Below are 26,144 nucleotides of genomic sequence, written 5' to 3'. Positions count from 1 at the left end.
TGAGCAAAAGCAGTTTGATTAGTTCCCTCGCCCCTCCTTTGTGTGCTGGATCATTTCAGTAATTTTTTGGGTCCACGCTTGAGTATTCAGACCCAGGGCTTAAAAGGAACTGGTACTTCATGCTGAGAATTAGCTTTCATTGGGATTGTTTTTCTCTCTTTGTTTAGCCGGGGGGAGTACCAGACAAAAAGTTAATTATTGATGACTTTTGACTGTGTCTTCAGTTTTAAGGATTTCTTGATTTCTTGCTTTACTTATTTATTTGATGTGCTTTGTATTTTTTATTGTTAAATTTATTGTTTTGTATTTTTTTTTTCAATTGGTAGACTATTGCACTGGTAAAGTAAGAGAAACTACAGACATGTTAACTTTACCAGAAGGATCACTTTAAAAAAAAAAAAAAAATCATATACAACCACAGGTTCATTTAGAAAAGTGAGAGAAATAAATATATATTTTTTAATATTTCAGATTATTAATTGTCCTTTTTATTAGATTTGATTTGGCTTTGTGGTTCTTGGACCTTTATACTAGATTAAAACTAGATATTTTTGCCCCATGGCATTATGATGCCAATAACTGTAAACACTGCATTCAGTCACATGACAGACAGGACTGTCTCTGAAAGGTTGTTGGAAACAAAGGAGGTGGAGATCATTTTTAGTCTCTTCCAACTGGGACCACTAAATGTACAGCCTTAGCATAATTTGAAACAGTTGCATCGAACTGCTTAAGATATTAACAATGTTAAATCCAGTAACAGAATGTACTACTGCGATTGTTTTACAGCAGTTAGTAATATATATGTGCTGCCCTATATTATTATAAACCGTTGTGTAGGCATACTGTATAAATGTTATGTGCTAGGTGATTGTTAAACTATAAAAACATAATTGGTTCATGGCAGGAAAATCTTTAACAGATGTTCAGAAGTTTCATGGCTCTGAGGTACTCAATGTATTAATTCTACATATCTGAAATATTGCCATAGATGGCAAGAGGTGTACATTGAGAGCAACGTTTTTAATTACTATGGTTCCATTCAATTCAGAGGGTGTGGCAGAGTGGGCTGTAAATCTGAGCTAGAACTTGGGCTATCCTGGGTGACACTGTACAGCAATAGTAATATCAATAGTAATAACAATAGTCATAACCATATTAATAATAATAAAAATAAAAATAATAGTAATAATAATAATAATAATACATGAATACTTCTTTAATCTTAACTTTTTTGTTTTCCACCAGTGAACCAAGATTCTGCATACTTTTAAATTAGTCCCTTGGCATTGTATTATGTAGCTAGAAAAAAAAATAAATCAAAAAAACTAGTACCAGTTTTTTGGTTTCATTTGCTGTCAGCTGCTGATTAAAAACTCCCATGATGACAATTTGACTTTCCAGCAATTTGTTGCGGCAGAAAATGAAAACCCTTCCCTGACTGGGCGGCTACAGTTCATGCAGTACATGCTATACATGTACAATGCTGTGGTGTGCGTGTCCTGGGGTGTGCCTGCCTCTGGGGGCATGAGCTTTGAAAACGTTCTCTTTTAGTCCTCTCGCCCCTTTTGCCACAAAGGCTTCATTTGGCGACCACCTACCTGTGCTTATATATTTATATATATATATATATAAATAAAAAATTAAACAGGATGCATTTTATCAGCATCTAATAAATGATATTAACCCATGCTCAAAATTCAGTTCCGTCTTTGGAGAAGTTTCTACATGCAGACTGATACAAGGGAATGCTTTAGAGCTGTACAATACAAAAGTTACTGTGTCTTTTTAAACACTTTTTGCTGCTGTTCTAGCTTGTTTGCAATAAGACATTACTTTATTTTCCCATTGTGTGCAGACAGTATACAGTATTCTGTGTTATGATGTGTAGGTCTAGAAAGGTTTTTCTTTATCTCCTTGTGGACTGCATAGGTACCCAGACCCCATTCAAACTACTCAGGGGCCGCCTCAGGGCTGTCGCATATTTAGGTCTGCAACAATGTTCACATTTGTGGTTTAAGGCGCCTTTGTGTATTCACATATGTATCTTATTAATATACTGTTTTCAATGCAGCACAGTAGCAATTTTATCGTATACATTACAAAAAAGAAAAAACATATATTATTGACTATTTTGACTTAGTTATGGTGTGTAACAGGGTGATGGTCCAAGCTCAACCCCACCCACAATCAAATTATTTTCTCAAGAACAGTGAAGTATTTAGAATGTGGGAAACAGCAATTTGCTAGGGTTCACAGGTATAAATATTTATTTTCATAATGGATACTTCACTAATATTGCAAATGACTAACAGGTTGTACATAAAAGGACTGACATTCACAAGACTGACACCTAATACTACTAAAGACACAGCATTAAATAATAAATTAATTAATTATTCAATAACCGGTTACACCTAGAATCATTTTATACAAAAATACAAACTATTATTTAACATTCATTGCATTTACAATAAACAGTCATATAATTTACATTACATGCGTTTTTTCTCAGTTATACGTATTCTATGCAAGTTACAAGCTTACCGGTGCCATTAACCAATAAAACAAACAAACTTTTTTTTTTTTTTTTTTACTTCAAATCTTACAAATAGTTCCCTGTTGTAAGTAAGTAAGTAAGTATTAGTTCAACTCAGAGTGTCTTCGTTATCCGGATGGCTATTGTAAAATAGAGCTGCAGCGTTCTCCAGCCAGATTGTCGTGAGACGCTGGTGTTGAGCACAGAAAAGAATCCAAAGTTTGCTGTTGTTTACGTTTCCTTTTGTTCGATTTATGTTTTGCGCTTCCCATATGTTCTAGAATCACTTGTCTATGAGTGTAATCTACAGCCTTGCTGCATGAAGTACAAAACCGCACGTTACCATCGGCATGAAATTCATCCTTGCCAAACTCATTGATCTGATCTTTAGGGGTGTTATTGTTTTCAGCATCTTTGAACAGCTTTATACTGAATGAAGTCTCATTCAGCACTGAACTTGAATACCGGAAGCAGTTTTATTAGACAGGATATGTTTACATAAATGTAAAGCAAAGTTGCCTTTGTTAATGTTTATATATGGTACGTGTATTGCTTTGGTTATTATCAAACAAACAAAAAAAGCCTTGCATGTTTTTTGCCTGTCCCCAAATGTAAAACAAAAAAATCTCTGACATCATAGAAAAGCCGTGTTTTTCTGTGTTATCATACAAAATCAATTTGGTAATGTTATACGAAAAGGCGGCCCTAAGTCTGCTTTGCGTTCATATATATATGTAAAGGTCCTGGATTGAAGGACACATTGAAACGTGGCTTAAAAAAAGGCGGCTCTGAAGCAGCCCTGGGCCACCTTAAATCGCAAATCTGAATGGGGACCAAGTAAAATCTATCGGAAGTCTGCAGACTGTAAAACCCTGAAAGGGCTGTAATGAATGTGTGTTAGGCACATTTCAGAACTGGGAGCGCCTTCTTTTGTGTTACAGTATCTCATTGCCTTCAAATGCAACTGTGGGAGGCAAACCATCCCTTAGTGTCCGATAGCTACCAGGCTACTGGGTTTTGAACGCCCCTCTGTGTTACCCTGTTTCATTCAATGAAGAGGACTGCAATACCCATGTTGATATGAGAAACCTTTTCTCTATATTTTTTCTGTAATTAATTAAATGTTATTAATATATATACTTTAATTGCTCTCTTCTGCTCATCCACTTGCTGTGAACTACTTTGTAAACCCCCCTCTTACATCATAATTTGTTTGCCTTTCAAGTGGCTACTTAAAATGTCTTTTTAACATCCACCCTGCAGCAGCTTTCATTGAATGTAGAATCTCTTTTTGCGAGCCTCTTTTTTGTCTTTCCAGTTTTGCTGTTTGCTTTTTTTTTTGTTTCCCCATCAATATGGGTGCTGTAGGTTTTTGTCCCTCAAGTGGCTGCAGGTACCTCCTCCTTTTTCTGTTTCACAATCCACACCAAGGTTTTTGCATATTCCTCCCCCTTCCCCTTGTGAGATATTGTTACTGACCAAATTTAAACACTCCAGCGTTTAGAATCCCCACAGAGCCACTTTATGTACTTGGACCTGCAAAGTGCCCTAAGCAATAACTACCTGAATTGCTTTTAATTACACAATGTAGGTGCATCATCTTAGTTCAGATTCTGCTTGATTGATACTGGAAGGCAATTGTAAGCGTGGATGACAGGATTAAGTGGCTACTGAAGTGACTGTAGCTTCTTGTGAGAACAAAGGCAGGCAGGAAGGAGAATACTTTACCCCCTCTATTAGTGAGCAGTTCTATCTTTTTTTCTTTTTTCTTTCACAGCTCACAGCGTACATAAATACAATCAACAAACATTATCCCTTAGTTAAATTGAAATGCACATGCAGGCGAGAACTGTACTTGACTGTAATTAGACATATTTGATCCCAGCTATTTTGGCCATTCATTAGCGCTAATTGTTTGAGAGCCCGGCCTACAGAACAAATAATTAAAATGTGAGTACCATAACTGTGGTTATGAGCATGTGTGATAAAATGCATGCTCAGCAGCTGTACCAATAAAAGTGTTTGGAAGACTGCTTTCATTAGGCAAATGCTTAGTGTGAACAAGAGTTTTTGGCTCTGTTGTGAGCTGTTTGTACAAGCTTGGCTGGTGTTTACAACAAACGGCTTCCATCGTCCCGTGTTAATTAGAGAAAAGTATTATGCAGATTTGTTGTGTTGCTCAAACTTTAATTGTTTTCTGAATTATCTTTCCCCCCATTCCTTTCTCATACTTGTGCCTACCTCCTTAATAGATTTATTCAGCTGGGGGTGCTAAGCCTTTCAAAATTGGGATGAGTAGTGAACAATTGTTTCTGATCTGTCCGTGATAAACCATTGAAAAGTGCTGGTCAACATTGCACATCTAGCTGAATGAGAAGCTGAAAGGAAAACAAACTTTGTAAGTGAGAGTTGTGTGGGAGTTTCTGTCATTGCTGTTACAAAGTTTGTTTTAGTACTTGTCAGTGTTTTGTAATACATCTTGTTTGAATGATTTCAAAGCAGGGTTCCTGCAATAGATTTTACTTTGCTTGACTTGACATGTGTGCCGGTGTGCTGTATATGTGTGGGTGTGTGTGCTTTAGAAATATTGCATTTACTAAAGCTTAATGATCAGTCCAGGTTGTTCCACATTCCACGTATTTCTTAAATTCATAGTTTAATAACTCTGCAATCTCCTCATATCTGTTTTTATTAATGTAAAAAATTGTGTTTTAAACCACATTTACTTTGCCAAGTGATCTAAAAAAAAAAAAAAAAAAATTAAAATGTGTGAATACTTTTAAATATGATACTTTAGCTTAAGAAGAGTACCTACACATGTAAGAACGTGTGAAGTAAAAGTACCAGCACTTCTCATAAAACCAATGTTTAACTTTAAAGTTACAAATATTAGACTTTTGTCCATATTTACTTTAAAAGACAACACAAGCGAACTGTAAACACATGCAATGTGGATCTTTCCTTTGTAAATTCAGTTCAGCTGTTCGCTTTCAGGTCATGCTTAATCTGCATGAGAAGTGATGTAGATTTGTTAAAACTTATGTAAACTTTGCACTCCTATGACAAAGCAGAACAAATGTGGGTTTATTAGAGTTTCAATAAAATGGAAATGTTTTTCAACAGCATTTGGAAAACAGGAAATTGCTTATAATCCAAAATTTCCAGCATACATTCCTTATTAGGTTATTATCTCTTTAACCAGGTAGAAAATGTCGGGAGTAAAGCAAACACAATAACATGTTTTTATTTATTTTCAGTATGTGTATTTTTATACAGAGCTTGTGTTTGTTCATGTTGTTCCAGAGGCCGTGTTTCATGGTCAGTGTGGGTGCACGGACAGGAGCTGGATGGCCAACACCGTTTCCAGCACACTCTTCCCTCCAAGTACATACCGAGGCGGGCTGTCCTGTACGTACCTGGAAATGATGAAAGAAAACTGCGCAAGCTGGCCTCTTTAAATGTGGACTGCGCGGTGCTCGACTGTGAAGACGGAGTGGCACTGAGCAAAAAGGTAGTGCCTGCTGTTGGTTTGTACATTGTGTAGTTTGTTCACCAGGGGGTAGGGTAGGCCGGGACATCTTTCACCTGTGTTTGCCAGAACATTCCTTGGCTAATGGGCTACGGACATTTCAATATTCTCTTCTGCAACCCAGTAGACAGTCCATCTAAATCCTGAGAGTGCATCTGAAAGAATGTACTGAGTAGTATGTGTCTTATTGGGTTCAGCTGTGCAGAAAGCATATCATATTTAATAAATCTGTGGACAAAGGGGTGCTGCATAAGTTGCACAAAGAAGAATTGGTCTAATTTCTTTCTGAAAAATGAAAAATAAGGTAATTTTTCTGCTGTATAGCCTGAATCAAGACCGTTTACAGTACAGCTGTGAAAGGTCAGGCTCATTTAAAATCATTTTTTACTTACTTTCTGTTTATTACAATGAAGGGCCTGTGTTTCTATATTCCGCTAACTCCATACTTGCTACTCAACCATTCTCTGCCAGTTATGTCCCTGTTGTAAACACAATAAACATGAAACGGATATAAATGGATATATTTTACTATTCCTTAGAATGCACACTATCTGCACATAAAAAAAAACAAAAAAATCAGTAGTAATAGTATTCAGTTAAATAAGGATGCAAATATTATGGAAAATTAAGTCAGTTTTAAAACTTTAACTAACCTACCAGGAAATATCAAACTAGCCTAAATGCAGTTCAGTTCCCTTGCTTTTCATGTTTTGTTTATTATTGGTTGCAAAGTAACGTTCACATATTGAAATGCAGTTTTTATGTAATGTAATCTAATTATCTGCTGGGAACTTCAGAATACAGTTGCTTTAAAAAAAAGAATTCACAATGACACAAAATCAGAAATACTAATTTTAAAATCAGTCACATTTATTAAAAGGGTAGGCACTGTTGCTGCCATGTGTCAGGATTGACGTTATTGAAATGCTGCTGTATTTGAATAACATTAAATAAACAAACAAACAACAGAACCTTTCTTCTGCTTGGAAAATGAAAGGCCGAATCAGCTGCTGTCACTGCTCCTTCCCTGAATCGCTTCATGTCACAGCACTGCCTCACCCTGTGGATTGATGAGCCTGGAGATTCATTGGAGAAGGCTAGTGGCATTCTTAAAAACAAAACACAAATGTCAGTCATTCTGTTGTTTGGAGGCAGGTATCATATTTAAAAGCCAGAAAAGACTGATGTGACAGGATGCGTGAGTGCTGTTAAACTGCTTACTGAAGCTCTAGGCCATGGTGGCGTGACAAGTCAAGCAGAATGCCATTAATACAGAGATCATGTGTTTTTCTTTTTTTCTTTATTTTTAAATGTAATAAAATGAAGACTAGCACACACCAACAAGAGTTAGCTAAAGCACAGTTCTAATCCGTTTTCTCTTTTCCTTTCCTTTTTTTTATTTTCGTATAATATGCCCTATAGTCTCCTACTTAGTTGTCGCATTCCTCCTTGAAGCTTTGCGTTTTCAGTCTGTCTCATCCTTTCCAGTAGAAGAATAGATGCTGGACTAATCCCTGGAAGTTTGGAACTAATGAACTAACTGCTGAGCTGCCGCCACGGAGCTTGGTCCCAAACTATACTGTACTTCACACTCGATTTATTCTCCAGATGGCAGGACTGCGCAGTCCCGCCGCGAGGGACCACCTCTTCCACTGGAGTGTGAAAGTGGACGGATGTTGTTTTCTTTGCCGATTTGATAATTCAGAGCTAGGAACTTGCGAGGGCGATTAGTTATTAGCTTTAGTGGATGCCAATTGTAGGGACTGCACACAAATCATTTCCCCAACCCCCCCCCTCATCTTTTTTTGGCCTTTTAATTCCGTTGTGTGCACGCCTCTGTGATGGGTGATTTTAGCCTTGCTTCTGTGTCATCAGAGCGCCTCTCTCCTCCAGGTGGTAGTAGTGGCTGGTAGCTGAAATCATAATGTGCCTTTGCTTTCACGTCGGCTCACAGCTGTACGTGTATGGGAACACAATAACAAGTTTATTAGCAACTGGCCTCACAGTGCACCTTGATGGCCTCAGGAAGCAGTTGAAATTGAATCTTCCCCTCCCCACCCCCACCCCCCCAACACCCCATGCAGCACAGGCCTGGTGATTCATTTCAAGGAGATGTACTACACTACTCTTTTTGAGGAGTGATGCAGTGTAAATAAATTCTCATCCTGGTGTTTCCTTTGATACTGGTCAGAGGATACTCTCCTCGAGTCTTCTTTATATGTACTCCATGATATTTATGGAATCCACTGTGCAATAATTAAACAGTATACCTTGCTTTTTAGGAAATATATTTCTCACAGTACAATAAGGAGTTTATGACCAGACAGTACTGTGAATAATGTATGTATTTATTTGTTTTAAACATATCCTATAGTCATATAAAAACCCACACCTAATCACTGTAATCAATAAATACATTATTTTCAATTTACTCAACATATTCTAGACAGAAAACTCAAAATAAGCAGCAATCTATGTCAGGAGGTGACAAAACATAATGTAACATTTATGGACGGACAGCTTGGGAGAGACTATACAAGGCCCCATTTGCTGGTATCCTAGTGCCTCAATAATATTCCTTTTTAGGGGAGTAAGGAAACAGTGTTAGTGCTTTTTGGGCTATACAATATCTTTGTTTTCACGTATGTCCTGGTGGTGGCAGCAGATGTATGCAACAGAGGATAAAATAAATACATAAAATGAACCCTCAAATCAAAGTGATCCCACTGAATAAACACAGGGAAAACTGTTCAGAAAACAGTTTGTAAGCATTTGTAAATGGGGGAAGAAATCCATTAGGTATTTCTATTAATACATTCATGGGTAATATATATGTCTCTCGCTTAAAAATACGTATTTTGTGTCATTAACAATTTGCTTCCATTGCCATAGTGATTCCTTATACATTATTTGTAGTCTAATGATGTAATTTCTTGTTTAACAAGGCGAGCGATACCACTTTTTTAGATACTCTGTTTAGAAACTGCGGGGGGAGAATGAGATTGAGCACTTTCACATCTTCACGTAAATGAACTGTAGCACTGATTTGAAGGGTTGCTATGTCAGTATTGGGACTGCTGCTGCCTCTTTGTCCCTGGGTTAGTTCAATAGAAATCATCTGCATAATAGGAAGTACATTAATTAATAACAACATTGCTGCATTTTGTTAACATGCAGAACAAATCTAAACCTTTACGTTTTTTTTTTTTGTATACAGAGCAGTGTATAATTCATATTCACTTCCAGTTTGTATTAATTTAAGTAAGATCATTTCAGTACAGTGAAAAGTCTTTGGGTAAGCGTTAGTGTATAAGACAGACTGAAGAGCAAATGTTCTTTCTGAGATTAGTCAAATATATTGCAGCACCGCTCCTGTCCCCGGGAATCTCGTTGTAACACCCCGTAGTTCCAGTCTATAGAGTGAAGAGGTTGAAAAGCAGTCTGTAGGGAAAAACAGCATCTGTATCATTAGATACAACAGAGCCTTTGAAGTTGCCTGCATTTGTTTTTTGATAAAATTATTTTTTTGTTGTTGTTATTGAACCGAGCCTCTTATTATGTTTTCTTCTTGTTTTATTTTAATTTTAAAAAGCAAATCAGAGTTTTTTAATGCTGGAGCTGCCGGTACATTTATTTGTGAAGTCGCTATGATCCCACCAACCCATTGGACCACTCATAGGAAAAGTGTGTGATTTGAAATTCTTTCATTGTCTGAGGGTTTTACATGCCTTTAGGTGACAATGGGCTAGATTCTCAAAACAATTTACTTAGCATGATATTTTCACAAACTCACCAAATAAAGTTACCGAACAAGAACAAAAAAACTTCAGATATGTGATGCTGGGGCTTGTGGGTAGCCTTGAGTTGTTTCTTATTTGTTTTAGAATAATAAATGGTGTTTTTTTCCTCCATCAGACAAAAATAATGCTAATGACGATTTGGAATAAATGGCTTGGAGTATGTAGCCCAATATGAGGACTGAGCTCACCTATTCACAAATGTGCAGAAACATTAAAGACTTAAATTCTAGATGGCTGTGGTCAAATCTTAGCATCACATGCATTGTCACATTAGAAAATGTCATATGAAGGGAAGAGGTTTGTGACTTTTTTCAGCAGAGAACTGTGTTAAAATAGCAGAGATTATCCTAAATTTTATACAAAAAAAAGGCATGGTCTCTGTGAAACTGCTCAGTTTAATGTTAGGGAAGGGAACAAAAACGAAGATGACTAGCACTTGTTTTATTTTTAAGCCTTTGTATTACAAACAATGACAAATCTTGAACCTGAAAGGCCTGCTGTTTTCTGCTCCTGTGCTCTTCAAGTAGGTAACTATGAACATGACAGCTATGTTCCTGCCATGCTCAAGAAACCCTCTCTTGTTACTTGTATGAAATGGGGCCGATCCTTTCCGGTCTGCAGTGTCCTCTCATTCTGCATCAGCTCTTCTGGGTCAAGCTCCCCTGTGCTTGCTGCATGCCACATCTCTCCTGGCCAACTATCTCTTCTCCCTATAGACATAGCTTTGTATTCCCCAACCATATCCCTACCCGTAGTTTCCGGATCTTTACATTTTGTGTGGCTATAGGTATCGGCCTAAATGGTGATGACAATATTCTTACCCACCTATTCTGGGATCAAGAAGGTCAAATACTTAGCAGTGCCTTTATCTTACTGATATATTTGCAATGTTCCTTGGTGGTTTTGGTGTATTTAAGTAACTCTAAATGTTCTGTTCTGCTTGCACATGCCTGGTATAGAAGGAAGGTCTGTCATCACAGCTATCTGAAAAGAACCTGAAAACAAAAGTGGTTTGTAGTGCACAGGTGTTGAGGTCATGCAGTGGTTAGAAACAATAGTCCAACAACAGTTCAATGGTGAAAATGAAGCTTTAATTGCTTCAAATAATAATAGTGACTGTACACAACGATGTGTAAAGTCAGTAAAACCACAGGGTTCAGTCCCAAAATAATAATACACACGCTTTCAAGCACCTACGCGTCCACCAGTCCAACAGTGAGTGCTCTGGGCGCAAGTGGTGTTGTAAATACGTAAACAGTGAATACAATGGTTCAGTGATAGTCAGAGTTTGATGCTGGCTTAATAGCGACAGCTTCCAGATTTTAGCTGTCTACAATGACAAATAACAACAGTTAATCAGACAGACGAGACTAAACACTAAACACTCACGGTTTCGCCTTACTCCTCCAGGTCGTATCGTAACCATAACAGAGGAACAGATCGCTTGGCCACATCCCCCAATATACCTTCAGTCCCGCCCCCTTCGGATCATGTCTCCTCCAATCCGTGACTGACACATCGCCTACCGTATTAGGGCGATGACTTCTGGCATTGTGGCTCCATCCCCTTCCTGGATAGCCCACTTCCAACTGACACTGGAATGAACCATCAAACCATCCATCCCGGGGCACACTGTTCCTGTTACACAGCGCCCTCGCAGGTCGGGAGGGAGATTGCTGACTCGGATTCATTCGCTGTCTGTCACACACATAACAAATATTTCTTCTGACTAATATTTTCCTTTAATGATTTATTTTAACTAAACAAAAGATATATGTTGGGTGTTTTTTAAATTATTTTTTATTGGTAAAACTTTTTATAGGACAAGAGCCTTCTTCAGTGTACTGAAACGTTTCACTATTTGACTTATAATTCTGACTGAGCATTTTCTAGTATGTGTATCTGGGCACAAACCTTGTGGACCCTGAACATCTTAACCAAAGTGCAAAAGGTTTAGTCCAGTAAACAGTGCTACATTCCATTTCCTTCTCTCATCCACAGAAGTACATCACCTAACATAACATGACTTGTTACATATGCATTTTATATTTCTGGACATAAAGGATACATAGAGACAGTTAAATTGGAGGCAGTCATTCTTGATGCGTGCTTGAAAATGTTTTTGTGGGCTAATTTTGAACTTGTTTACTTGCCAAACTAAGCATTCCTACTGTAGAAATGAGGCAGTGGTAGCAGAAGGAAGGGTTCTCTGAAATTATTATTATTATTGATTTCTTAGCAGACGCCCTTATCCAGGGCGACTTACAATTACAAGATGTCACATTATTTTTTACATACAATTACCCATTTATACAGTTGGGTTTTTACTGGAGCAATCTAGGTAAAGTGCCTTGCTCAAGGGTACAGCAGCAGTGTCCCCCACCTGGGATTGAACCCACGACCCTCTGGTCAAGAGTCCAGAGCCCTAACCACTACTCCACACTGCTGCCCATACTTTCAAGGCAGGCCAACGTCACAAAACGCTGGGCCCAAGAGCAAAGAAAGCAAGTTCTTCTAGGCTCATTATCAAATGACAGGCACTTCTTTTTTTGCACCTAGGGGGTTCTGGTTGATGCTCGTGGTAGAGAACAGCACAGATTGTGTAATGGTCATGGAATGTTTTCACAGGGAGGCTGCTGGAGCCCTGCTGAAAAATTACAAGGATCATAAAAAAGGAAGACGTGTACAATAACACAAAGGAATACTCACAAACATGCCATTCTTTCCGTCTGCAGATAATATTTCAGACAAGTTGGGTTTTATGAAACACTTGAGAGTTTAATTGAGTAAACCGCAGTAGGCATTTAAATATAGCCATCCTTTACTTCTTCCATAAAAGCCAAGAATAAAGATAACAGGACTTGTAAAGCATTCCATACATAATCACCATACCATGTATATTTGACTGTGTGTGCATGTGCGTATGTATGTGTAAGAGCGTGTTTTTTAAAAAGGCACTTGCCAGCCAAGTTGTCTCTACACTACTGACGTGGGCACAGTAGTCGACACCTATTTGTGTTACTGCATTAATTTGACGCTTGCTGTAGCCAACATTCCTCTCAAGGAGGATTCCATTGCAGTAGTAACATTTAAATATATACAGTAATCCGTCCAATATCGGACTGCAGTGGGACCAGAGTAAGGGCGGATATGTAAAAAGGCAGAGAAATGAATCCTGTTTTAAATACCATTATACACAGCTGTAACAATTACTATATTCACACAATTATTGTTTTGAGATTCAGCTTTTATTAGGGCACTCCCCTAAATCCCTTGTTTAGAAAGATACAGGGTATTAATGCTTGTGACAGGGTAGCCGTCTGCCGTGTGGGTGCGTGCATTCGCTGCTGAGTGACAGGCAGGAGATCAAGATGGAGGCTGAAGTTGATATGCCCTGCAGGCAAACATGATTTATTTACATATCAACATACTGAACAGCTCATGTGACACTACCAGCAATGGCAGCGCACGAGCACACGGAGCACAAAAACTTTGGTAGGATCTACGATATCTGAACTAATCTTCTCCGTTCAATAATAAACTAACGTTGCTGAAGAGGTTGATCATGGCGGATAAACGGTTAGGCTGGATATGTGACGGGCGGATATGCGACGTATTACTGTGTTACAGTCACCCAGGCTTTTAAGCAAATTACAGCAAAAAGAAAATTAATTTGGTTGACTGCCTAAAAATTCTACAAATTCCCCGTTTTCTCTATATACAGTATCTAGTCTATATCTAAACAGTTACAATGCTGTAAAATGCTGTCGTCTTTACACAATGCAGCTTGTGTGCTAGACAAGCAAACTAACCACTCCTGCCAGTACTTCACTACTAACTGCAGCTGATTTTAAACACAGCCGGTTGCAAAATTAGGTCGTACCAGAAAAACAGATGAGTCATACGTTACATCTGCAAATAAAAAACAAAAACTTATTAGGAACTGCCACGGCAAGCCAGAAGATACCACAAAATGTATTTGAAAAGCACATATGCAGTATACTCATCACTTTCTCAATAAGTTAACAGAGTGATAACCAGGTAAATGACCCTTTATACTAGTAAACTGGGATCACAAGTACAACTCTGGTATTCAGTGCCTGTGTACCAGTGACCTTTTTCTATACTCATCACATGACTTCACAGTTTTAAAGAATTAAAAAAAAAAATTGGGTTCATGAAGTGCATTTTTTTGTTTGTTTTTAGTAGCATTAATACCCTGTGCAACTAAACCTGCTAGATAATTGTGTTGTGTTTAGTGGCCCCTGCAAACATCATTCAGAATATTTAATTTAAGCAATAAAAAAACATTATTGCAGGTTTGTGGATAGCAAGAGGGATTGTGGGGCGAAACTTTGAATTGTTTTGCTGTCCTCCAATTGCAGGTAATGTACAGACACAGGTGTTCATTTATTCATTTGAAATTAATATCTGTTATCTTTGCTGCTACTGGAACCTGTTTGCAGCAACTATGCTTATGATATTTGCAGAGTGACAGTGACAAAACATTGGAGACATTTAAACTACAACATCCTGAATAAACAGATCAAATAAGCGAATATCAGCTTTTCTTCTGTTTTTTTCTGTTTAGATCTTATGACTTGTTTATAAGTGTCCGGTGGCTAATCACATTGAGAGTGCGTACACCCTCAACATGATTAGATGAAGCCCCCAAACACTTATTAACATGCATTAGTATGTGTTAATATTCATGTCATGAAGGTAATTTTGGATGTAAGACAATTTGATATAGGACACTAATTCCACTGAGGGAACTTTATACTACTTCATAAGATCCCAGAGATGGAATTAAAGTCTTTAATGGTTCCTTTCATTTGTTAAATGTGTAATGTATTCTGTTTTATCTTTTAAAATGGTTTTATTTCTGGGGAAGGCCTGCTGCTTTATTTGAAAACCATTGAATCATGTGTGTCATCCCAGCAGTCATCTTGACTGAGAGACCAAAAGGCCAATCAGAAGAGTTTCTTTTAATTTCAGCATCCTGCTGTGGGTATCGCTTGGATCAGAAATCAATAGTTTAGACTTTATGCACTTGCAATCCAGTTAGCTTGTAGTGTTTGCTAAACAGAGAGCTTTAGGTATGTTTTTACGTTGATTTTGCACTTGATTAAGTTTTTAACAGAACAACCTGAAAAAATGTTGACATTTTCAAACAAAACGCATTCAATACCCCACCTTTTTCAAAAGTAATAAAAGTAATGTATAGTTTGCTTCTTGTGGATGGTAAAATACAAATGAAAGGAAAAGGGAAAAACTATAATAATTTAATTTATATGTATATACCAGTAGCTATGTGGCGAAATATCTACAGTATAATCCTTATACTGATATTGAAGTATTGTTGTTGTGGTCACGATGGCATCTCTTTGTAAGGCTTTAATTATGACTGGGCTCTAGAAAACAAGTTCATGCAGCATTGCTGTCGCCACAGTGTGCTGTACATGAAGCTTTATATTGTGCCGCTTGTGGCAATTGCAGGAAGAGCATCAGTTTGTCTGCAGAAAGCATGCAGTCTGCTGGTTCTCACTGTTATTTTTTTACTGCCCCTTGCGAAGTCCCTCAAAACCGGTACTGTAGAGGTGTGTACAATGCAATGTCATATAGTAATGATCACCATGCGTTTCTGAATTCTGTCTCCTACTAAGCGGCATGTGTTAACCTTTCAAGAAAGTGTGATTCCCTGGCTGAAGGTGATTTTATTCAGCTTTCATTAACCTTTCGGCTTCCTTATTATTCTCCTGTAACTGTGGCGAGCCATCATTCGATTCTAAACTTGCACTAATTATCAGCAGTCCAGACCCCTGTAAATCGGTTGTGCCGCAGAGCTGTCTCAGACTGGTTTTAGAGGCCTGTTTGTGATCTGACCTGACAACTGTAAGCTACTGTTTCCTCACGCTGTTTAACTCTGACCACATTTCTAAACCTTCACGTTTCTTCTCAGGTAGTGTTTACATCCATCTGTTTTGAATCTGCTGTTGTGTGCTGCTGTCTCCCTGATAGGCATTTGACTGAATGTTTACTTTGATTTTTTCAAACTTACTGCCTTCCTGTTACAATACTTTAATTTGTACGTTGGCTGGATTTGTGTTCAGTATGCTAGTGCAGGCTTACATTACCGGCACAAAAGGCATTTGCTTGGATAGCCCTTTATTATTTAAGTGCATCTTTGTGCAGTAAGTTCTGGACTTGAGAGAGGAAGGTCCCACCTCAGTCACTGTCTGATAGTGTAATCCTAGGCACCAGTCATGTCTCTTTCTTGTGCCTAAGTGCAGTATTGTACAGCTATAAAACAAAATGCTTCTTAACAGAAACGTGATGTTACTTTGGGCTGTTCTTTGTAGCTTATCTTATTACTGCAAGAACCTAGTACATAACTTAATCACTGCATCGAACATCCCATATTAGGGAATGACATTTAAATAAAAGTTTAAATATACAATGTAGCTGTGTGTGTGTATGTATATATGTATGTATGTGTGTGTGTAAAATCAAAAGGTAATGTAGGTACAAACATATATATACATAGAGAGAGAGAGAGTCCACTTTCAACTGGAAGTATGCACTCGCTCAATCATGCCTGCAATGCAACCAGATAGGCGCTCCTACATAAGCAGCGTGCTGGTCATGGGGAAGGCAAAATTACTGTACCAACAATTCAGAAAGGTGAGGCAGATTTCAAAGCAAGTATGAGCAATTTTAGGAGTAGTGGTTAGGGCTCTGGACTCTTGAACGGAGGGTCGTGGGTTCAATTCCAGGTGGGAGACACTGCTGCTGTACCCTTGAGCAAGGTACTTTACCTAAATTGCTCCAGTAAAAACACAACTGTATAAATGGGTAATTGTATGAAAAAAATAAACAAATAATTTGTAAAAAATAATGTAATTGTATGTAAAAATAATGTGATATCTTGTAACAATTGTAAGTCGCCCTGGATAAGGGCGTCTGCTGTGAAATAAATAATAATAATAATTGCGTTTAAAAACAAGCACAATGTTAACCCTGGTTCCCTTTCAAGTCGAAAATAACCATCAAGGTATGGGACATTGCCGTCAAGCAGTAGGGATTGGCTGAGCTTTATGTCAAAACTGCCGATAGGCCTCCGCGCAAGCTGCCGTGTAAGCCCGCCCCCCTGGGAGCTTACTATACGCAACGCGCAGAGAGTCATTTCCTCTTTTGCCTTCAGCCTCAGTAGCGGTATGACTTAGCGCTGTTAACTGATTGTACTCAATAAGCTTAGGATTGAGAAGCTGGTTCATCCCCTTCTCCGAGTTTATTTCAGTTATACTCTTCGGAGTAATTATTATTATTATTATTGTTTTTACATTATATATTTCCTTCACGCTTTGCTTCGGCATCGCGTTTCTTCGTGGTCTCCCCGTCTTTCCTCTGTTTATTAGTATTATTGTTTTTTTGGGGTTTTGTACTATATTGTGTGTATATATATATTGTTTATATATATTGTATTATTTGTTTAGGACGCGTGTTGCGTTGGCCTTAGGCCACGCGCATATCTGCAGCCTCGGTCTCGCTTAGGCTAGACCGTGTGTGTGTGTGTAGTCTGCTCTGCAGTCTTCCTTCCCCACCGCGGCGCGTTCTACCCACCACGTGGTAAGTGTATACTACAGTCCCCTCTCTTACACATTTATATATTCTGTATATTGCTGCAGCGTCCAAACACACACAAAAAAAAAAAAAATTCCCATTCATTATACAGAGGAAGATAACCACTAACGTGCAAAATCCCCAGCACCATCAGGTAAGTATTGCACAGCATCAGACACTGTACCAGCACTTAGCGTCTCCGCTTTGCAGGTCAACTGACGAGAAGGCGTCTGTGCTAGCGTTCCACGCTCGGTACTTGCACTTCGGCGCTTTTGGTGTCAGCGCTTCTGCGTTTGGTGCAGCGCTTCGGCGCTTTGTGCAGCGCTTCTGCGCTTGGTGCTTAGTGCTTCTGCACTTGGGGCACAGTGCTCGACGCTCAGTGCACGTTCCATCGACGCTCGGTGCTCGACGCTTCGGTGCTTGACGCTTCGGTGCTCGGCGCTCTGTGCTTGACGCTTCGGTGCTCGACACTTCAGCGCTTCGACGCTCGGTGCTCGACGCACGCACCCTCGGTGCTCGACGCCTGGTGCTCGACGCTCGACGCGTTGGTGCTTGACGCATCGACGCTCTACGCACGCACTTCGGTGCTCGACGCACGCACCTCGGCGCTTGACGCGGCGGCGCTCGACGCACGCACTTCAGGTGCTCGACGCTCGGTGCTCGACGCACGCACTTCGGTACTCAACGCTTCGGCACTCACCATGCATGGGGCGAGCGAAGCTGGGTTACCGTCCTTCCCACCAGTGGGCGCTGCGTTCGCCGCGTTGGTAAAGGCGCCAACATTATCGGGGCTGGCTAAGGACCCCTCCTGCCCTAACAGGCAGTGTAGGATTACGGAGGCCCACCTAATAAAGGGGTACGCCGCGGCTACAGAGGCAGTTAGGCTGCCTAACGTGGCCAGCCTCCTGACGGTCTACCAGGCGGTGCTTTTCCGTGATCTGCCTGAGTGCCCATCTGTTGCCCTTAGGACCGAGCTGGGTGCAATTGCGCAGCTATTGGTTAAGCTGGCTCAATTGAATGCGCGAGCACAGGGCAGGAGCATTGCTTCTCTTGTGGTGGCAAGAAGGCAGCTCTGGCTCTCGCAGGCGAGGGTACAGGAGCCTGATAAGGCCTCATTGCTAGATGCTCCGATATCACCGGGGCACACGTTTGGCCCAGCGGTTGAGGAGATGCTGCAACGCTCCGTCAAGGCGCGTGAGGCGTCACAGCAGTTGGCAAAAATGTGGCCAAGCAAACCCTTCCAGTCCTCAGCTCTGAATGTGGAAATACAGGCATTGCTCAAGAAGCATGCCATTCAACTAGTAGACCCTGCTCCGACCGACCAGGGGTTCTACTCCAAGTACTTCCTAGTGCCAAAAAAGGACAGCGGGTTCCGCCCTATTTTAGATCTGCGAGTACTGAACAAATACCTACGGGTGTTGTCGTTCAAGATGCTTACGCACAGGCACATTGTCCAGTCTGTCCGGCAGGGCGACTGGTTTACCATCGTAGACCTGACAGATGCGTACTTTCACGTTCCCATCTGTCCGGGTCACAGGAAGTATCTACGATTCGCATTTCAGAGCAGGGTCTACAAGTTTTGTGTCCTGCCATTCGGCCTGTCTCTAGCTCCTCGAACCTTTTCGAAGTGTATGGATGCCATTTTAGCTCCCTTGCGGGCTCAAGGCATCCGACTGCTGAACTATCTGGACGACTGGCTCGTCTGCGCGCAGTCAAAGGAGCAGTTGGCACAGCACACAGTGATGGTTACAGACCATCTTCAGCGGCTAGGTCTGAAGGTCAATTCAGAAAAGAGCCGCCTCGTGCCGAGCGAACAGACCGAATTCTTGGGTCGCATCTGGACTGTCCATGGAAGCGACCCTGTCGACACGAAGAGTAGCCAACCCTATTCAGGTTGAGAGAAACAGTCAGCATGGAGCTGTGTCAGCGCATGCTGGGGCTGATGACTGCCGCCTCGCAAGCCCTTCCTTTGGGCTTACTACACCAGAGCTCTGCAGGCCTGGTTCAATGCCTTCACATTGCATCCGCGGAGAGACAAACACCGCAGGTTGAGGGTATCCCGAACCTGCTGGGAAGCACTGCGCTGGTGGAAAGTTCCGTCGAACATCAGCCAGGGCGTACGCTTGGGTCCCATCTTCCGAAGGGAGGTTATTACGACCGACGCTTCCAACCAGGGTTGGGGAGCAGTCTGGAACGGGTCGGGGACTCGTGGAGTGTGGTCAGGACCCTGGAGGTCGGCCTACATCAATGCTCTGGAACTCAGAGCGGTGGACCTCGCCCTTCGGCACTTCTTGCCAGTGCTTCTAGGCAAGCACATGTTAGTGCGGTCAGACAACACCACGGTAGTGGCGTATATCAACCGCCAGGGCGGCTTGCGGTCCCCCGGTCTTCACCAGATGGTAACACGGCTGTTGCTTTGGGCACAACCGCATTTAGCCTCTCTGCGTGCGGTTCACCTACCGGGCAGAGTCAATTACGCAGCGGATCTCCTGTCCAGAGGAGGTCCTCTTGCAGGCGAATGGCGTCTTCACCCTCGGGTGGTAGAGCGCATTTGGGAATGGTTCGGCACAGCGCAAGTCGATCTCTTCGCTTCGCGAGAGACCACGCACTGTCCCCTATGGTTCTCGGTGAAGGACCTCGACAGCCCCCTAGGAGTCGATGCACTGGCTCACGAATGGCCGCCAGGGCTCCTGTATGCATTTCCACCGATTCCGATGCTCCCCGCCTTCTTGGAGAAGGTCAGGGTAGAGCAAGCGACAGTGATTCTGATTGCTCCTCGGTGGCCTTGGAGAATATGGTTCCCGAGTCTGGTGCAGTTGTTGCACGGTCGCCCGAGGGAGCTCCCTCTGCGAGCGGACCTGTTGTCCCAAGCCCAAGGAGGGCTGTGGCACCCAAACCCCAAACTCATGTAGTTATGGGCTTGGCCCCTGAGCAGGAGCGCCTGTCAGCCTTAGGGCTTTCGATGGCGGTTATATCGACCATTCAGAGTGCGAGAGCGCCCTCTACTAGGTCGCAGTATGCGTATAAGTGGCAATTGTTTCAAAGTTGGTGTCTGGCTGAGGGCCATGACCTGGTCTCCTGCCCTATGGCAGTGATATTACAGTTTCTGCAGAAGCTGCTAGATGAGGGGAAATCTCCCTCTACACTTAGTGTATTTAGCCGCCATTTCGGCGTGCCATGTACGCATTGACGGGTTATCACCTGGTTGCCATTTTCTGGCATCTCAGTTCCTGAAAGGCGCAAGACGCTTGCGGCCTCCAAGGATGACCAGTTTACCGTCATGGAGCCTTGATGTGGTGCTAGAAGCCCTTACCAAGGCACAGTTCGAGCCTCTCCACGGTATCAACAAAATGCGTGGGCGAGTTACATGCACTTTCGGTGCATTCATCATGTACTCGTTTCGCAGGAGACGGTTCTAAGGTCTCCAAGCGTCCAAATCCGGCCTTTTTACCCAAGGTCATATCCCCGTTTCATATGAACCAACCAGTCGAGTTGATGGTGTTCCATCCTCCTCCTTTTTCTTCCCCAGAGGAAGAGCGGTTACACATGCTCTGCCCTGTGCGGGCATTGAGGTGTTATATTGACCGCACAAGGACTGTGCGGCAAACAGAACAGCTGTTCATATGCCATGGTTCTAAGACTTTGGGTCAGCCGTTGTCTAAGCAACGCCTTTCCCATTGGATAGTGGATGCTATTAAGTTAGCATATGATTCTATGGGCCTTCCGCCACCAGGGCAGTTGAAGGCACATTCCACTAGGGGTATGGCAACATCCTGGGCCCTCTTTAGAGGGGTGCCGGTGTCTGACATTTGCGCTGCAGCCAGTTGAGTTACACCGCATACTTTTACGAGGTTCTACCGGTTGAATGTACTGGAATCCTCCGTCATTTGGAGCATCTGTGTTACACTCTATGACGCCTCAGGTTGCGGACGTATAGTGGTTGACAATATGGTGTGACTATTCCACCTTAGGACAGGTGTCATTGCGAGCATAGACGCAGTTGCGTTATGACGTAAGTCTGTCATACTGCCGAGAATCCTCCCTCGCGACGGCTTGGGTACACTGTTCCCATACCTTGATGGTTATTTTCGACTTGAAAGGGAACGATAGGTTGTGGATGCAACCCCAGTTCCCTGAAAGAGAAAATAACCATCAAGCCGCGAGGTCGCTCTGGAAGCCTTCACGGCCTGAAGGGCAAAAGAGGAAGTGACTCTCCGCGCGTTGCGTATAGTAAGCTCCCAGGGGGGCGGGCTTACACGGCAGCTTGCGCGGAGGCCTATCGGCAGCTTTGACATAAAGCTCAGCCAATCCCTACTGCCTGACGGCAATGTCCCATACCTTGATGGTTATTTTCTCTTTCAGGGAACCGGGGTTGCATCCGCAACCTATCGTTTTCCTGGATGTTTAAATCTGTGTTTTTGCTACAGTTACGATTTCAATTTAGCCTTTTTCCATTTATAGTACCGTTTTAAAGACTTTATTATTATTTGTTTAGCAGACAACAATAAGAGTAACAATAAGAGTATTGCATTACTGTGCTGTATCCTTGTATTATTCTTCAGGTTCAGGTTGAGGGTACACATATATAACATATATATTAGTGTGTGTTGAGTTAAAGAACTTTGTATATTTCTAAAATTAACTCTTTCAATAGATCTGTATATTTCTTGAGAGCTGTTGGGGACTGTGCAGCACACATTTTCCAGATGTCTGCATGTTCACGTTTCTGTAGCCTGCTTGGTAGTTGGATAGTTTACAGCATGTAGCCTGCCTGTATTTCTGTAAAAGTTTTTTTTTACGGGATCCTAAGTAATACCTTGACTTGAACCTGTTGAGATCTTGATGGTGTGCTGTCATATTTGTAGATATCGTTCGCAAATTCTTGATCTGGCTTTACGAACATATCATACTGTATACACATACTGTACATCAACAAGTAATAAAATGTACTGCATCCCCATATTGTCCTTAATACTTGTTGGATGGGAGTTTAAATGTCCACCAGACATGTTTTTATTTTAAATAAATTGGCTTTGCCTGAGGGTCATCTGATTTTTGAAGATACATACTTTTTTTTTTTTTTTTTTTTTTTTACAAAGAATTAGGTAAAAGGTTTGTAAAGCTAATTAAACCTTTACACTCCCACTCTATAACACATTTGTTGAGGGCGCAGGAGACCTGTGTTTTTGCATGTGATAGTGAGAAGTGTGCTGTAATGAAGGATCTTTTTAAGGGGTTTCATGCAGTTTTGCTTCTTTATTAGAGGTGACTTATTTCAAAGACATTCACATTAATCAAAGAAAGAGGCTTTAGATTTCCCTTCATTTTTGGACAATGTAAAATCTATGAAGAATCTGTAAATACTGCTTCACTTCAGTAACTTACACCGATAATGCTTCTGCTTGCTACAAAACAAGGATCAGAACAGGATATGCAGGAATTAATTTACTGTGCTTGTAGGGTGAACCTTGTGTTTAAGCAAACAGGTAAGCATCAGTTGCCATACATCTTCTGGATTGGCATTACATTATCAGACTTGTGCAATGCTGTGGTATGTTGTCGCCTTGGACAGAAGTTGTTCCCTCTTTTATTTCATCTGGAGAATCCCTTATAAAAGTTTCACATAGTAAAAGTACAGCAAAGTGTAATGAAGCCTAGTGAAAGCATGCCAAAGCATAGGTAATCACTGTAAAGAGGTATGGCAATGCAAAAGAACAAAAAAAATAATGAAAGCATAACATTTCAGGTTAAAGCACGTGCAGGTTGAAAGTGTGCATGTGTTTGAAAAGGTTTCTGCAAATTATACCAGAAAATATTGTGTACAAAATAGCATTATATTGAAGGTGCAGCAGAAATGTTTGTCTAATTGTAATTTCCTAATGGCATATCACATTCCTATAATATAAAAATATAAGTCTGCAAGGACACTCAATATTTATTTCCTATGGGACAACAAACAAATAAATGTGATTCATTTTAACCTGGGTTTATTTTACACCTGAGGTTTTTGTAAGTACAAGAGCCTTTGCTGGTAATTGCAGGTGATTATTTTGTGATGTGAAATTGATATCCCTTATGAAATATAAAACAAAACAAAAAGTGCATTTAGAAAATATTTGTGTTTATTTAAGTAAACATACATATATTTTTGGACAGAATGATGTATAAACAACGCACCATGTGAAAATAGAAGATGTTTGAAATGAGCTCTTAATTGGCCAGGAACATTGTTATTTGAACTAAACTTCAAATATAAGTGTTGTCTGACTTGACTTTGGTCTATGCAGAAACTTTTCAAGGAAGCCTCTGCTCCAATACGGGTTCTTTTGGCCATGTTTTGCGAGTCCTCCCATTCGTCAATCTTAACACTCCCATTTGACTCTGTGAATCCTTCCAGGGTTTTCCTCATGGGTGATTTATTAAACCACTTATTAACATTACTACATAGACTAAACATTAGGTTTATACATGCAAGTATGAAAAGTGAGTCCATTTTTAAATTTGCTGCAGTTTATTGTAGGTCATTAAAAACACCCATGAAAACCTGAACAAAAAAAGAAATGTTCTGTAATGCTGCTTGTTGTTTATGAATCGCCCTGCTTAATAAAACTCTTCCAAACCAGTCGTATCATTACAGCACACTGTAGCATTGCTTCTCCATCCCTATTTTCACTGTGCTGTAATGAAAAGGCATGTGCCTTCAACTGGAATATTTAACTTGCATTAAATGAAGGAGAATTTTAAATACAACATAATAATTAAGCAGTAGTGCCCGTCGATGCACTACCACGTTGTAGTTGACCTCGTAATGGAGTTGTGTCCCGTGCCGAAGGCGAAGTTACTTACATTAGAAAACGATTGTGTCATCAGCCAATCAGCTTCCAGCTATAGTGGGCATTAATACACAGTAGATGCCCGCTGGTACGTCCCTGCATTACCGGTGAATCAAACTTAAAATCAATCTGCGCAAGTGCCTGCTTTTTCATTTTGACTTTCTGTATTGCACGCCTTCGGCTCGGGACGCATAGCTCCAGTCACGGTCAGCTACCACACGGTAGCGCCTTCATCGACGGGCACTATCGCTTAAGTGGAACATCCAGGCCTCTTCTCTTACTGTCTCAGTAGATCATTTTCAGTTCCAGTTCAAAACATAAAAAGCAGTGTACGCTTTCTATCTACTAAAGGTACTTCTTATTGTTTGTGTATTTAGCAGACACCTTTATCCAAGGTGACATACAGTGTCTTAACCACTGCTATCTTTTAAACAAAATGCATAGTAACTTGATTCAGAGGGGGATTTATGCAGCAATATGGTGTTGCCTTCAAGTAGGAAATGTAACCATTACTGTATGGGTATTTACCTCCTAAAGACCCAAAACTTGAGTATTGTATACCAAAGCTGTTCTCCGAGCCAGTGACACAGTCATGGCCCGCCCCCGAGGGCACAAAAAGGCTGCACTCACAGAACTCGGCGCCATTTTTCCTGACCTGAGAGCCTTGTTCAGATAAGTACATTGTTGCTTCCATCTGTGATATTTACAGTCAGCACTTGGATATCTGTTACCCAGGTACACGTCAGTTGCATTTACCGCCCTTGTATTGAGAATAAAGTCAAGCACTTACCCGTCACACGCGATTTTCAACTCCGTCACCGGTTTTCTGGTACAAAGCCCATCTCTTCAGTGTTACAATGTACTTGTTTAACTGTTTGTTTTCTTTTTTTTTATTTTCTGGCATGGCAAATCAGTCTGTCTTTATTATTGTGCAGCTGCACAGCATTTCCTCCAAAAACAAAGAGAACAAGAAAAGCTACGGTAATGTAAAAGTTAATCATTAAACAGTTTGACACTGTGATGTATTTTTTTAAAATCCGTGATCTTTAGTTGCTTTTGCGCATTTTCATTTGCAAGTGAACTGTGACATTAAGGCCTTATCGAGCACTATATTCTGCAATTTTGAATATTGACTTTGAATACTGTTTTAATTCTGGAAACTGGTGTTATTTTTTATTTTTAAATCTAAAGCTAAATTGCCTTTTAAGTTTTACGCAGTTCTGTGCATGGGTAACATTTTGATTTCATTTTGCTGTTGGATCGTTTAGTGGGGAATTCTACATAATGCTACAGTAAGTACAGGATTTAAAAGTATGTACTGTATTACAGTCCACGTGTCGTCTATTTTGGCAAGTGATATTTTCAAAATCATATCATTCTGAATTAAAATAATACTACTGTTGAAAATATAGTACTGTACCAACAGAACCAACTACAGTACATCTAAATGGAAGCCTACTTATTTTAGTGAGTCCTTTCAGCTATGTATTTTCTGACATTATATCTTTGTGTTCCTTTTTTTGTGTTTTGTTTTACAGTTGTGTTATTCCCCCAACTTGTGCGCTAACAAATTTCAATGAAAAAATCAATGAAAGACCCCTCTGGATGAAAAAACAAAACTATCAGGAGGACTGTCTTTAAATAGTAAAACATTCGACACGGATTGCTGTAAATATCCTGCCTTGACCTTGCTTAATCTGAATGATCTACTATCATCATGATCCATCTCTTGTTTTATGTCAGATATAAGAAAAAAATAAGAAAAAGAAAACGCCAACAGTGCCAAAGAAAAAAGAAATACACGCTACAATATATTTCTC

General features: G+C 40.6%; 1 protein-coding gene across 3 annotated transcripts in view; it reads left to right on the top strand.

The window, feature by feature from the left end:
• clybl (citrate lyase beta like) overlaps positions 1-26,144 on the top strand; it is a 69,544-nt gene that overhangs the window by 27,150 nt on the left and 16,250 nt on the right. For all 3 annotated transcript variants that reach the window (XM_034923399.2, XM_034923398.2, XM_059029998.1), the window contains exon 2: positions 5,843-6,050. In XM_034923399.2, the coding sequence (XP_034779290.2) occupies positions 5,843-6,050 (208 nt within the window). The remainder of the gene's footprint in view (positions 1-5,842; positions 6,051-26,144) is intronic.

Source organism: Acipenser ruthenus, chromosome 9 (genome assembly GCF_902713425.1).
Source record: "Acipenser ruthenus chromosome 9, fAciRut3.2 maternal haplotype, whole genome shotgun sequence".
In the NCBI taxonomy this organism is placed as follows: domain Eukaryota; kingdom Metazoa; phylum Chordata; class Actinopteri; order Acipenseriformes; family Acipenseridae; genus Acipenser; species Acipenser ruthenus.
Note: the sequence above shows the minus strand (reverse complement) of the source record. Positions and strands in the feature narration are given on the sequence as shown.